Consider the following 14,146-nt stretch of genomic DNA (forward strand, 5'->3'; position numbering starts at 1 on the left):
ACTGTTAGGAGAGGGTGGAGAGTAAGATGGAAGAAGAAGAATATGAATGGAGTACAGCAAAAGGAATGAAAGGCGTTGCAACTAGGGGCCGCGGGGACGCTGCAAAGAACCTTTAGTAATACCTGCAATTGCACCGCGTGAGGTGCACTGACGGCACTTCCCAAAAACATTATAATAATAATTGATTTTATATTCCACTTTTTCACAGAAAAATGAAATTAAAATTATATGTATATGTATATATATATATATATATATATATATATATATATATATATATATTATATTATATATATATATTATATATACATTATTTATATATATTTTTATATATATTATGTATATATCTATATATATAAAAGTGAATGTTTGTATATTTGTTTGTCCATTATAGAAATCCCAACTGCTTGACAGACCCAGACAAAATTTTGCACACGGCCTCCATGTCACTCCAGAAAGGTTTTAACTCAAAATCAAACCCTTACCCAGTGACAGACATACAAGCACAGAGAAAACAAATGAAATTTTCGTTTTTACGTCACCTTTTCCTTCAGTTGTCTGGGTTTATGGGTTTTTATGGTTATATATTAGAATGATATATATTCATTTCTAACAATATAACAGATTGCCTAACATTCCTCCAAGAGGGGATTTTGTTTGATTCATGATTGCGTTATTGTTTGAATTGACCAAGTTTATAGATACCGTGCGTGTAACTTTATACACAATTCTACGTTAAGAATTTAATTTCATTGTAAAGATAACGACATAATTTATTTGTGCTAAAAACGTCCCTAAAACCAATATAAAAAATACGTATCACGAAGTTAGCCGTATAGAAAAGTGTTTTGTCACTTTTTTTTTTAATATGATGAGGGGGTGGAAGGCCAACTCTTGCAGCAGTTCACTTAATAACAGGAAAGAAATAAAAAGGCGTAACAGATTATGGACTAAATATTTCTTATTAAAAAAAGACGTCTATTCTCATACAATAACAATGAATGAGTTTAAATTAGAACTGAGGGGATGGTTCAGTTTTTTTTATGAATTGGACAATGAAATTTACTTTCATTATAGTAACACATATCATAAAATGACATCATTGGCCTAGGCCTATACCAAATTGTTTGTATCACATGGAAATATTGTTTCAGATTTTTATTGTATGATTTGGACTTATAACGGCCTACAAATAGAGTTGAAAGTTCTAACAGTGAAATGAATAACACCTACACATTATTTATTCATACAGCAGAAAACGGTCACGAAATTGGCGCAAACCTGTCCACACGTGCAAAACTGTAGTCTACACGTAAGTTTTAACGGCAGTTTCGATGAACTGACAGAAGAAATGATAGGTAAACTTGATCGTGAATACACGGTCTTAGGTTGTTGAATTCTATGAGAGAGAGAGAGAGAGAGAGAGAGAGAGAGAGAGAGAGAGAGAGAGAGAGAGATTATTGAATGCCATTCAGAGTTTTTTCAGGCAGCGCTAGTTGGTCAGCCAGTATATATATATATATATATATATATATATATATATATATATATATATATATATATATATATATATATATATATATATATATATATATATATATATATATATATATATATATATAATCTTCTATATTCTTCTATATATGAGCTTACTAATATATACCCCCGGGGTCACATTTTCTAATAATATATATCCTCCAGGTGTTTCTATCTATCCATCTATCTATCTCTATATATACATATATATATATATATATATATATATATATATATATATATATATATATATATATATATATAATATAATATAATAATATATGTATGTCAAATGTACGCTTGATTAACGCAAGTATATATTTACCTCTATTTACATGAAAGAGAGACGAAGGTAAAATTATCACATGAAGAGAGTTTCAGGGAAGGATATTTCTGTTCTATACTTAGAAGTTGACAATTCTACTGTTAATAACAACGGGAAATTATTTTACTACAAAAAAAAAGAGAGAATGCCGCTTACTTCAGTCCTATCTGATAGTTATTATCGGAAATAATTAATCTGATTTGTATTTTATCATTATAGCTACGAACTCATAATAGTCATCGGAAAACCAAAGGGAATTTCATTTCACTTACCAGGCACTACATTTAGAATATGTATATGTATATATATATATATATATATATATATATATATATATATATATATATATATATTGCAACATATAAAATCAGTATAAAGCACATTCATATTTTGTCAGCATCTGCTCGATCTTTAAACATAATGACAAGAGGAGCCATCAAGGTGGAAAAGGCTTCAAAACCACGTTTTGGCAGTCAACTATAAAAACAGTATAAATGTGTACATCCTCACCTCATGTACTTTATGTATCAGCTTCTCCTCACCTCATGTACTTTAAAAATATGTGATAATGACAAGAAGAGCCATGAAGGTGGAAAGAGCTCCAAAACTAAGTTTTTGGCTCCTAGTCAACTCAATGAGGCTAAAATAGGTAAAAAAATATGTGTATCACTGTGATCCTCACCTCATGTACTTCGAACTTAAACTTAAGGAGGAATTTAATAGATATACAGTTAAACATATACTGTATATACAGTATAAATGATCATTATCATTTTGATAAAGACATACTTTGGACGTTTCATTAAGCATAATCGCTGCATTATTTGTATATGTTATTCTATTCTTTAATTTTCTCTCTCTCTCATGGGGTGCCCCATAAGTATTTGTCCTACATTCAAAGTTACTTCTTTAGAAATGGACTCAATTTGGTAGTTTTCCCCAGTTATGACATTACAACGAGTGTTCTAGACACAAAGTAGTGACGAGTAAAGTTTCCGCTCTTTTGTACAAATGACATAACCATTGCCATTGGGTACTGCATTGAGTTGGTTCTCGGGAGGACTGTGGGCAGGCAGCAGCAGCCCGTAGTACCCAAGGGCTGGATGGTCTCATTACATGTCTTCCTGGGGTCTTCCCTTTGGTCCTGTAGGCACCGTTCTCCGGCCTAAGTTAAGTATATCTTAGTTTAACCAGACCACCGTTCTCCGGTCTAGTTATTAGTGTCTGTCATATCTTCGAGATTTTGTCTGATATATGTTTGCATTTTATTTAACAGGATGGATGTGTGCTGCATAACATTCGGGGAAGGTTTTACATTCAGTATAGGCACCACCTCTACTTGTCAGTATAGGCACCACCTCTACTTGCCTAGGAAGATAGCCTCTTGGGTGCTGTCAGAACCCCTATTAGTAATCAGCATTTGGGTAGTGTGCTTTATTTCCTTATGGGTGACCTGTCACATGGAGAAGTGCAAAATAAAACTTTCTCTGTGCATCACGCAAAAGACGTATAGTACAAGTGACTTACACCATCTACCAACAGAACTATATGAACGCCTACCAGAAAGATATCCTGGAATACCACAGCCACCAACAACTTTACTGCAAACTGTCACAAGGAACAAAGCCTACTGGACGATCACATCCTACGGGAAAGATCCCTTCAAGATGTTTGAAGCTCCCAGCCAACCCTGAGGAGATCAACCAGGCTACAGTTGTGAAAAGCAAGACTAGCTTAGAGCTGTGGGAAACTTATACAGCAGGGCCAATAGCAGAGTGAGATGACGTTCATACTTCAGAGCCTACTTTTGACACTGCTAAATTCAGTACCTACTCAATTACGGTTGGGACCATAAAATTTGTGCAGAATGCTTAAGGGTTTTTCAATCATCCACTTTGTCTTGCGCGTTCTTTGTTACTTCGTTAATAAAGCAAAAAACTAAAATATGTAACAGAAGACTTTATTAACTGGGTGGCGCAGAAACAACAGTAACAATTATAATAACAACTGTAATTATTATTATAAGTGGTAGTATTCGTACTGTCACTAATATACAGTAGAACAAAACAATAAAAAAATCAGTAAGTTTGCCTGCATTCAACCTAGCAAAGGCACTGGAACACCAGGCTGAATACAACAATCGTATAAAGGTTATTGTAAGATAAAAGATTCGAGAACACCGATTGTATGATCACCGCCTTTTCTGTCCAAACCTTCCCCAACAAATCATCTGATTCTCCCTGAGACAGCCCAATTACCAAGGAAAACCCATTTTCTTCTCTAGGCAAACTTCTTTCATTCTATCAACACTAAGCCAACAGTCTTCATTTATATATCAAAAACAAACAAGCTTCCACGTCATGTTGAATTTCTTTTATCTGCCACACAAAATTAAAACCCATTCTAATATACGGTCTAAAGAGATAATCATCTACTGTAATTACGAACCATGTGTATATCATCAAATGCTCTCCATTCTCACTCGCTGAGAACAAGCTCTCATTTGCCGAAGAGACAGGGTTTCAATTAATCATACCTTCTACGAGCCACGCTCTCCATTTTTCGTTATTTATTCATTTAATCATCCATATGTGCTATTGTTGGTTATTTTTCAAAAAATATAATTAAAATCATTGCTTTCTCAGTGAAAAGAGAAGCTCTGCACAATGGTTGAAAAGTTGCTTTCACATCATCTTAGCCTTATAAAATAAAAAGATTTTACCTGATAGCTACTCTTGCAAGAACTATCATGATACACGTGCACAAATGTACCTTAGAGATAACTCAGTTTCAAGAAGAAAATCTCATGAAAGAAAATGTGAAATACATACTTGTGGATATGGTGGCGGATCTGGAGGGGAATTCCCTGACTGTGCTTGATATTTTGTGATGGCTGATGGCGTCGAGGGAGGTGGCTGGTCGCATGGACGATCGACTATGACTCTCCTCGGCAAAGGAACCTAACTGTAAGAGAAAAAAAAAAGATGAAACATTTCATATTAAACTCATATAAACATCTGACTATATTATGCCAAAAAGACAGGCATCAAAACCCACAAGACAAATATTAAAAGGAGAAAAAAATATTTTAAAGCAAAAAAAAAAAAAAAAACTTGCTTTAAGGAAGTGTATCGGAAACATTACAAACAGAACGAGTCCCAAGTGATTTCCTCCAAATGGGTGAGGCAAAACAATTGGAACATGTCCTCTGGGAATGAATGCAAGATAAATCAAAATAACCCCAGAATATTTTTGTACGCTGTACAGGAATTTATTACCAAGAAAATGCTATAACAATTTTCTCGGTAAATGGGCCTTTTTGGGAAGTCCAATGGCAATGGAAAATAAGATAATTTTTCCCTTTCCATAGCTCGTCAACTTTCAAGAAGAATTTATAGCCTAGAGTAAACAAATTTAAGCAGCACTCAGGTCTGTAACTATAGTCAGGTATTAAAGGGGAGTGGCTCCAGAATTTGTTATCCGACTGAATATCTGCGAAGAAGAAGAAGAAGAAGAAGAAGAAGAAGAAGAAGAAGAAGAAGAAGAAGAAGAAGAAGAAGAAGAAGAATCAGCGAGGATGATTCTGGTCAGCACTTGAATGGGGAAACTTCAAGAAAGGATAGACACAGTTGGATAGATGCCCGTTGGCAACCCACTAACGGAAAAAAGGCATATATATACATATATGTATATATATGTATGTGTGTATGTGTATGTATATGTATGTATATATATATAAAATATATATATATATAAAATATATATATATATATATATATATATATATATATATATATATATATATATATATATATATATATATATATATATATATATATATATATATATATATATATATATGTGGCTGTGTTTCAAGATGACTGGGAGTCGTGCAGAAATATTCTGTATGAAAAAAAATCTGAAATATAAAATGCATAACAGTTACACACAGCAACAAAAGTAAAATACACACTGTTGAAAAAACACAATACAAGATGGCACAGAAAAGAGCAAAAGATGATGACATACAATAATAAACTCGATCAGAAATACTGATCGTTGTTTCTTCTTCACTGCTTCAAGAAGACTGAGCAAATGACTGTACCTAAAAAGTATTTTTTTTTAACGTTGAATGACATTTTGCTCGCAGTTGTTTTTCACGAAATTATCTTCCGAGGCGTTCAGAAAGGCAAAGCCAGACTTAACTGGAACTGCAGCTTTATGCTATCACATCTTTTATTTGAACCTCCAGGAGGATGTGAATTGCAACGCTTGAGTTGAAGTTCGTTCGTTTTATTGTTTTAAGTGTAATGAATCTATTCATTTAATATTCCCCATCGTAGTAAAACACTTGTTGTGCTCGTTAAAGTCGTGGGAAAATTATTAATATATCTATTAGCCGGCTCCTTTTTATACAAAATATAAAAAAATAAAAAATATAAAAGCCTAACTTACAATGATCAGGAAATCATAAAGACAAAAAGCACTCAAAACTAAGCCTTTACTCATTTACCAGCTGATTAATATTTTCAGCTAATTTAAGTAACGTGACAATTTGAGAAGGGAAGAGTTTTATATAGATATACATAACAGCAATCAACTTATCAGATGTTCTGGGAGTCGGCTCTCTGATAAGTAACAAAGGCCGTTACGTAACAAAGACTCCATATTACAACCTACACTTGAATATTTTCTAGATTTCTGAAAGCTAACAGCAATTCCACAGTGTTCCTAACGTAAACTTAACTGTATTTTACGCCTAACATTCAGTTTACGAGATCACATTCAATTTACGAGCACAGTTAACAACAACAGCAAGTCAAAATATAAAGAGGAGAAATTTCAAAACCACAGAGTAGTCTCCAGTAATGCATCGTCATCTTGCGAACAGCAACAGTTCATAATTATATTTAAATATAGCTGCACTTTTGACGAGTGTTTCAAGACCTCATGCCCCCTAACATGACGCAAAAATAACAGACAAATTACGAAAACGGAAACGGCCATGCTGTCTATCCATGAGACCAAAATTTCTGAAAAGTGCGTTGAATCTAAATAATTTATCCCTAACAGTCAATATCCGTACGGGAATACTTTCAGCACTTATAGTACCGATATATATCTAAATGCTTTGATCCGAGACAACCTTGATAAAGATGTGAGTCCTAACTAATTCAAACTGATGTTATTGAAGCCAGTAAGCATGAGGGTCTTACACACTTACAGTCGTTCCCCTCCGTGGGTTTCAAGTAACCAGCAGCAGCATTTCTCTCCTTATTGTTAAGGATAACAATATGCTATGCTGTTTTCCTCATATTAATAATACTGTTTACTTGTTTAAAAAGAAAAAGCCATGACCAAAATATAAGAGGTTTGGGAAGGGACACGTGAGAATAACATGTATATTAATGAACAACATAAAAACAGTGGCAGAATCACATCTCGGCTAAGTATGGATACTTACACTGCGAAAAAGTAGCATGCACTATATACTGGAGACAAGACCCCTAAGTCAATAATGCAAGTTCCCTATTGAATAACAGGGAAAATCAGAGTTGCTAGAAGACAGAAAGATAACCAAGTAAAAATTTTATCCAGGTGAAGTTCCCGTGATGATGCATGACATCCAAACAAGATACCAATCTCCTGACAAATGGTAAAGCAAAAAATCTGACGCAATTGGCTTTAACGCCGTCATCTCTATAGATAACAGAAGCCTCGAGGACAATACCTAATTCTCTGGAAGCATTATATGATGTGTAGTAAGTTCCAAGACATGAAAAAGCTTTCTGGTAATTGCAACACAAAGCATTGTTGAATAGTTTTAGAACATTAGGTGTAATGTTGGAGTATGAGCAATGCATGAGAATCACTACTCAATAACCCAGGTTTTCATTTTCACATTTACTGATCATATTCCTGCCAAAAGCTTCCACATACCTCAAGATTACCAATAACTTTGTATCGCAATAGACTGGGAAAATAAATGCACTTGAATTAATATGATTTCAACCATTGTCACTTTAATACTATTATTACTTTAGTCATGAGTTTTTTTTTACCTCTAAACAGCTTATAAAATCTCTCGAAGGCATACATTAAAATGAATAAGGTTTGAAGTCAACGGGCTCAAAATATAATTTAGATTGGAAGTCTCTAGTTGATTTCCTGGAAACGTTTCAGATTACACCTAGATCTGTTGAATTCTCTCTCTCACATTCATCATGTGACTTTCTACTTCTTGAAAAGATGCACGCACCAGACTTTTTTTTTTCCAAGTCAGGTGTACCTACTGCCAAAATACCACGTAATTCCAATCAATATATACAAGATGAATTACCACTAACAAGTAATGATTATACTTGACTTGAGGGTAATTCAATGTTCTTCGTAACGTTAAACAAAAATTCTGTTTTTCATGCAATGTTTATATAGTCTCTCGTCTCTAAATCTAACTGTGACACATAAATGAAAGGACGTGAAATAATTACTGAAGGTATAAGAACAACCAACTGAAAGGGAACAAGTTATTAGTAGGGATATAAGAGATAAACTTTTCTAGTTCACGACTGCAAAATACGGATGCATGCTTCAACAGAGGAGATGGTAAAAGACTACTCAGAATTGACAGAACAATGCAAAAAAAAAAAAGAGAATTATGAAGCCATATTACTAGCCCAGAAACCCTACACTATCGGTCTAAAGTGGTAACAGTAAATTATTTCTACATAATGTGTGTAAGTGTGTGGATGTATGTATGTATATATATACATGCATGCATATATATATATATATATATATATATATATATATATATATATATATATATATATATATATATATATATATATATATATATATATATATATATATATTATATATATATATATATATATATATATTTATATTATACAATTGTGTGTATAATTACTTATGTTTCCCAAGAGAATTTTATGGAATTTAATAGTACAGCAGTTTTTTTATTTAGTACAGCCAATAAAAGGTATATGAAAAATATTCACAGTTATTTGCGAGTTACCATAAAAAAATTAAAAACGTCATTGGACGACTTATTAAGTCCATAATTTTAAAAAAATATGGATACATTAAAAGCATTCAGTATCTGTAATTGATATAATTAACTTCACACAGCGTATTGCATATTGTTAGCATTTTGCGAAGTAATCAAATGGTTTGACAGCGAAAAAGGAGCATAAATGAAAATGATCGAATAATTGAATATATAAATCGGTACTACTGATTGTGTTGAGATCTCAAATGTCAATGGCATATTGTATGTGGAATGAATCAGTGAACAATTTACACTGGAATCTTATCTTCACCAGTCAAACCTTTATAAAGGAGGTGCTAAACCGTACAAAAAATCCTGTTTGAACCAAAACCCCCTTTAGCTAAATATGCTGATCTTCTCAAACGAAAAAATATTGCTCTATTTCTGGGCATAAAACCAATCAACATTCATAGACGCTAGTTGCACCCTCCCGAATGGTTGTGAAAATGTTTTCTTTTTTTATTAAAGGTATTATAGGGACGAAAAGGATTATTTGTGGCCGATGAGATTTACATGAATTCTTGTCTTAAAACCCTTTAGTCTCGATTAAATATATCGTATGACATTCTTCCATTAAACAGACTTCATTTCTTAAGATAAAAACAGAACTTCTCTCATTTAAACACGGTAGGATGTTTGTCAATATTTAACAGTAATGAAAAGGAGAGCTATCTCCGAGTAAACACAGTATGATATTGTTCTATCTTTTTGTGATAGGGACAAAAATATAGGGGCTAATCTACTCTCGATCACACACACTGGATGATTCATTTCAACATATGCTCTATTGGTTACCGTTAGGATAAAAAGCAGGGTTAATCTACTTGGTCACTCACTACGGAGGGTTCTACAATGGACAGACAACTAAAGGAGAACCATTTGTTTTTTTTACCCGCGCGGAGGCTTTAGAAACGGTTGTGGCCACAGAATCCTTGCGAGAGGCGGCCGAGTCTTTCCTTCTCCAAATAGGGAGAGAGGTCTTGCGGTAGTCGTCCACATATAAGGTATGGAGGGACGGACGACTGACTTGGAGGGCGTCGAAACTGGACTGAAATAAATCAACAAATTGGGTTATAGTGTGCTGGGTAATATTCTCTGACACCCCTTCTGCGCCACGGTGTAGGAAGGGTTCAGCTGAATGAAAGAAATGGAGTAAATTTACACAGGCAAATGAATTTTTTTTCTTCCGCTTAAGAACTATTCAATGAAAGGAACTATGGGGGTGGAAACACTATTAATTCAACGTTGTATTCTATAACGTTTGATAATGATCAAATGTAAATATTTTGCACTTCTAGTACTTTTTACTACAGTTATCCGGATGGTATCAAATGGAGTGTAGATAATAATTAAATAGATTTAAATAGGAGAAGTTACTGACTGAATTCTATAATCATACAATATTCCACTTGAGGAAATATATCTTTTAATGCCAGGAAATGGCGACAATTCAGAGCGCTCATGAGCCTTGACTCAAACTATAATTTATCAGAACACTGTACTTATATCTTAACATAACGAAATAACAGGAATAATTCATAAGAAACATGGCTTTTACTGATAAGAGGACTGACAACCAGTGTGTGTTGTTTGGCAAAATCTATGGTAGAAAGGAAGTAAAAGTTTGACAGCATCTAAAATTTACAATATTGTGTCAAATCCCTTAATAGTTACACAACGTTATTTCCCCAACTTCCGACATAATGAATTTCTATGCCAGATGTGTTCTTGTACCTTTTAGAAATATTAGGTGGTTATTTCCAGATACATCTAGAAAATTACGCTCACTACCTTATCCACCATACTGGATCTTGATATTTATGCTGAAGGGCAGAGACGCGAAAAATAAGTACTAAAATGCCCGAGTAACTGAAGGAAAAGAAAAAAAAAAAAGAATAAAATGTACAACAGTTTCTTTCCTTAGTTGACCTGCCTACAATCATATAACGGTAATCAATTACAAACAGATTTTTGCTTTGCAGTCAACGCTCAGATGACTTCTGGTGGTCTCCACTGTGAGAGAGAGAGAATATAGAATTTAGGCCAAAAGCAAAGCGCTGGGACCTATGAGGTCATTCAGCACTGAAACGGAAACAGAGAGTTAAAAGGGTTAAAAGGTGCAGCAAGAGGAAAACCTCGCAGTTGCACTATTAAAAAACTGTTTGGAGAGGGTGGCAAGTAAGATGGAAGAAGGAGAATATGAACGGAGGTATAGTAAAATTGGAACGAAAGGGGTTGCAGCTAGGGGCCGAACGGACGCTGCAAAGAACCTTAAGTCTCCACTGGGGGATATCACTGTATTTCCACATGAGAGCTGAAATAGCTATTTCCATGATTGGTTATTTGCTAACGAGTTCCCTATGAAACCTGCAAAAGTTGATTTTCTGTTTTTCCAAATGTATCGATAAATGTCTCTCTAAAGCGAAGGGATCAGGGGATTTGCTTCGTCAATTCATTTGACTTTCGGCTGATACTGTAAAAAAAATAGCTTTCTGGCCTCTGAATTGCTACGAAAATATCATTTATAATCGAATCGAATTTCATACTGCTAAGGGAATAACAAGGAATTTTTTGGTCAGCTGAGTATTAGCTATGCTATCTTCAGATTAGAAATTATGACAAGTATATAAAAAAAGTTGGTCTTAAAAAAACTGAAAAGTTGGTTTGACTAAAAATGCGTATTACCATGAGTAAAATGCTGAACAAAAATCTGAAAAATGCTGCTAATAAAAAAATTGTATGCTGTTGTTGAATAAAAATAATTAAAGGGCAAAATGGCTCCAAATAGCAAAAAACGCAAAGCAAAAGTTACTAAAAACACAAAAGCAAAAAGGATGAAAAAGAAATACCAGCAATTTTTGTTTTACTTAGTTTTAATTACAATGGATGCGTACTGCATTTTCATGCTCGTTCTCGCACGTAAATAGCCTACCATGCAGATCAATAAATACAGAGGTATGTATGTATCTATGTGTATATATATATATATATATATATAAATATATATATATATATATATATATATATATATATATGATGTGTGTGTATGTGTATATATATATATATATATATATATATATATATATATATATATATATATATATATATATATGTGTGTGTGTGTATATATATATATATATATATATATATATATATATGTGTGTGTGTGTGTGTGTGTGTATTCTTAAACAGTTTTGTGTAAACGCAGACAGGCACTCACGTGCATACTCCTCAAAAATTATTTAATTTACAATGTTTGGTTTTTACATTTTTTTAACTGAATGAGCAAGAAAACGAAGAAAAACTACTTGGGCGAGATTGAGTGATAGCAACTCTAAAATATCGCTTGTATTCACTGAAGTGACAATTCAACTGCGCTACATAAAAATAATAAAATTTTACGGGCATTATTTAGGGTAGTATGTAAATACTGAACTCGAGCAATATTAGTGGTAATAAGCACAAAGGAGAACATTTGTTACCATCAGTGACGTAAGATGACCATAGAGGAAATACGCATTTAAAATTAATTTTATTTTATTAATATCAATTTAACTATAAGAACTCATACATACATACATATATATACATACATACATATATATATATATATATATATATATATACATACATAAGTGTGCAAGTGTGTGTCGGTGCATAGTTATGGTGCAAGAAAATGAGGTACGACTGAACATTAGAACAGCGGACGTTTGCCTTTGACACAATACCCACTGGGGACTGAAAAGAGAACTGCATAAACTAATGATATTATTAGAAAGCGTTTGAAAGAGTTGAGAACTGAGCACAGGTTATGACGGTAATCGGAATCAGGAAGAGGAAGCAATGAATATAGGCTTGGATGATGCACGAATGGAATCAACATAATGGACACCGGTAGGATGAGAGATTGAGCCTCAGAATACATGAAACACGGAAGGCAGCAAGTTGTGAGCAAAAGATTGGGAACAGAGGATTGGGAGTCTCTATGAAAGCCTAGTCTGGAATGTATGCGGGGTTTGTTGACCCACCTGCCCTTCATGGAAGTGAAGTGTAGATGTTGGATGCAAATGGAAGAAAATAAAAGGCTGAAGGTGTTGAGATAAGCTAATTACATAGTACATATGGAATAAGAAGGGCCCAAAGGGTGAGAAATTTGGAGATACACAGGCGAAATGAAAAGGCCAGCTAGGGTGACAGGATGAATAAAAGTGTTTTGAAACAGTTCGGTCATGTGGAAAGAATGGAGGATTATAAGTTGGTAAAAAGAATACGTAATTCGGAATTGTCAGCAGGATATAGTGTTGGAAAGAAACAGTGGAAGAGGTATGGGAAAGGATGGCCTTAACATCCTGGAATGCATGCAAAATAGAGGGCAATGTTACAGATGTTGCTGATGTGCCTTCTGTATGTATATATATATATATATATATATATATATATATATATATATATATATATATATATATATATATATATATATATATATATATATATATATATATATATATACATACATATATATATATATAATGTATACATGTGTATATATATTTTACACATACACACATAGAATCTTCATGTTTCCTGAGAGAATCTTCATGAAATGTTCAATATATTCGACAATAATCATTACCTAAACAGCCGTGAGCCTACCAAAAAAGAAAACCACCACATCATCTACATTATATATTAATTCTCCACTTAACATAATGAATCATGTATAACGTCTGAAATTTTAAGACCAAATATCTGGAATACGAGAGACCATCAGAATTGCAAATGGCAATTGATATTCTAATTAATCCAAGATTTCCGAACAAACACCGAGACAATGGGCATAATACAAGCCAACCAAGAAGCATTATATCATGAATTCACGGCAGCACTAAGAGCATTGGAATGTCTTGTTTGTGTAAGATGTACTTATGAATATTAAAATAAGCTAGTCATATAATAATAACAGTAGAAAAAGAAGAAGAAAACTGGGAAATTTATGCAAACAATCTCACTGCGATTTTGGTTACTCTGTACACAATAAAAAAAAATATTTGTTAACGTTAAGCAGACCTAAACAAAGGCGCCGGGCAACAACAAATAATTCAGGGAGGAGAGAGCGAACGAAGGTTTAACCTCCCCCATGAAAATAATCACACGACAGAAAATATGAACCTCGAGATATAAGTCGGATGTAATGATTATCCCCCGATGCTCAG

General features: G+C 33.5%; 1 protein-coding gene across 1 annotated transcript in view; it reads right to left on the reverse strand.

The window, feature by feature from the left end:
- The window catches only part of LOC136829335 (potassium voltage-gated channel subfamily H member 2-like), a 725,046-nt gene that overhangs the window by 83,745 nt on the left and 627,155 nt on the right, over positions 1–14,146 (reverse strand). Inside the window, exons 7-8 of the mRNA XM_067087739.1 lie at positions 9,826–9,981; positions 4,693–4,825 (exon numbers count right to left, since the gene is read on the reverse strand). Coding sequence (XP_066943840.1) covers positions 4,693–4,825; positions 9,826–9,981 — 289 coding nt within the window. The remainder of the gene's footprint in view (positions 1–4,692; positions 4,826–9,825; positions 9,982–14,146) is intronic.

Source organism: Macrobrachium rosenbergii, chromosome 44, assembly GCF_040412425.1.
Source record: "Macrobrachium rosenbergii isolate ZJJX-2024 chromosome 44, ASM4041242v1, whole genome shotgun sequence".
Taxonomy (NCBI): domain Eukaryota; kingdom Metazoa; phylum Arthropoda; class Malacostraca; order Decapoda; family Palaemonidae; genus Macrobrachium; species Macrobrachium rosenbergii.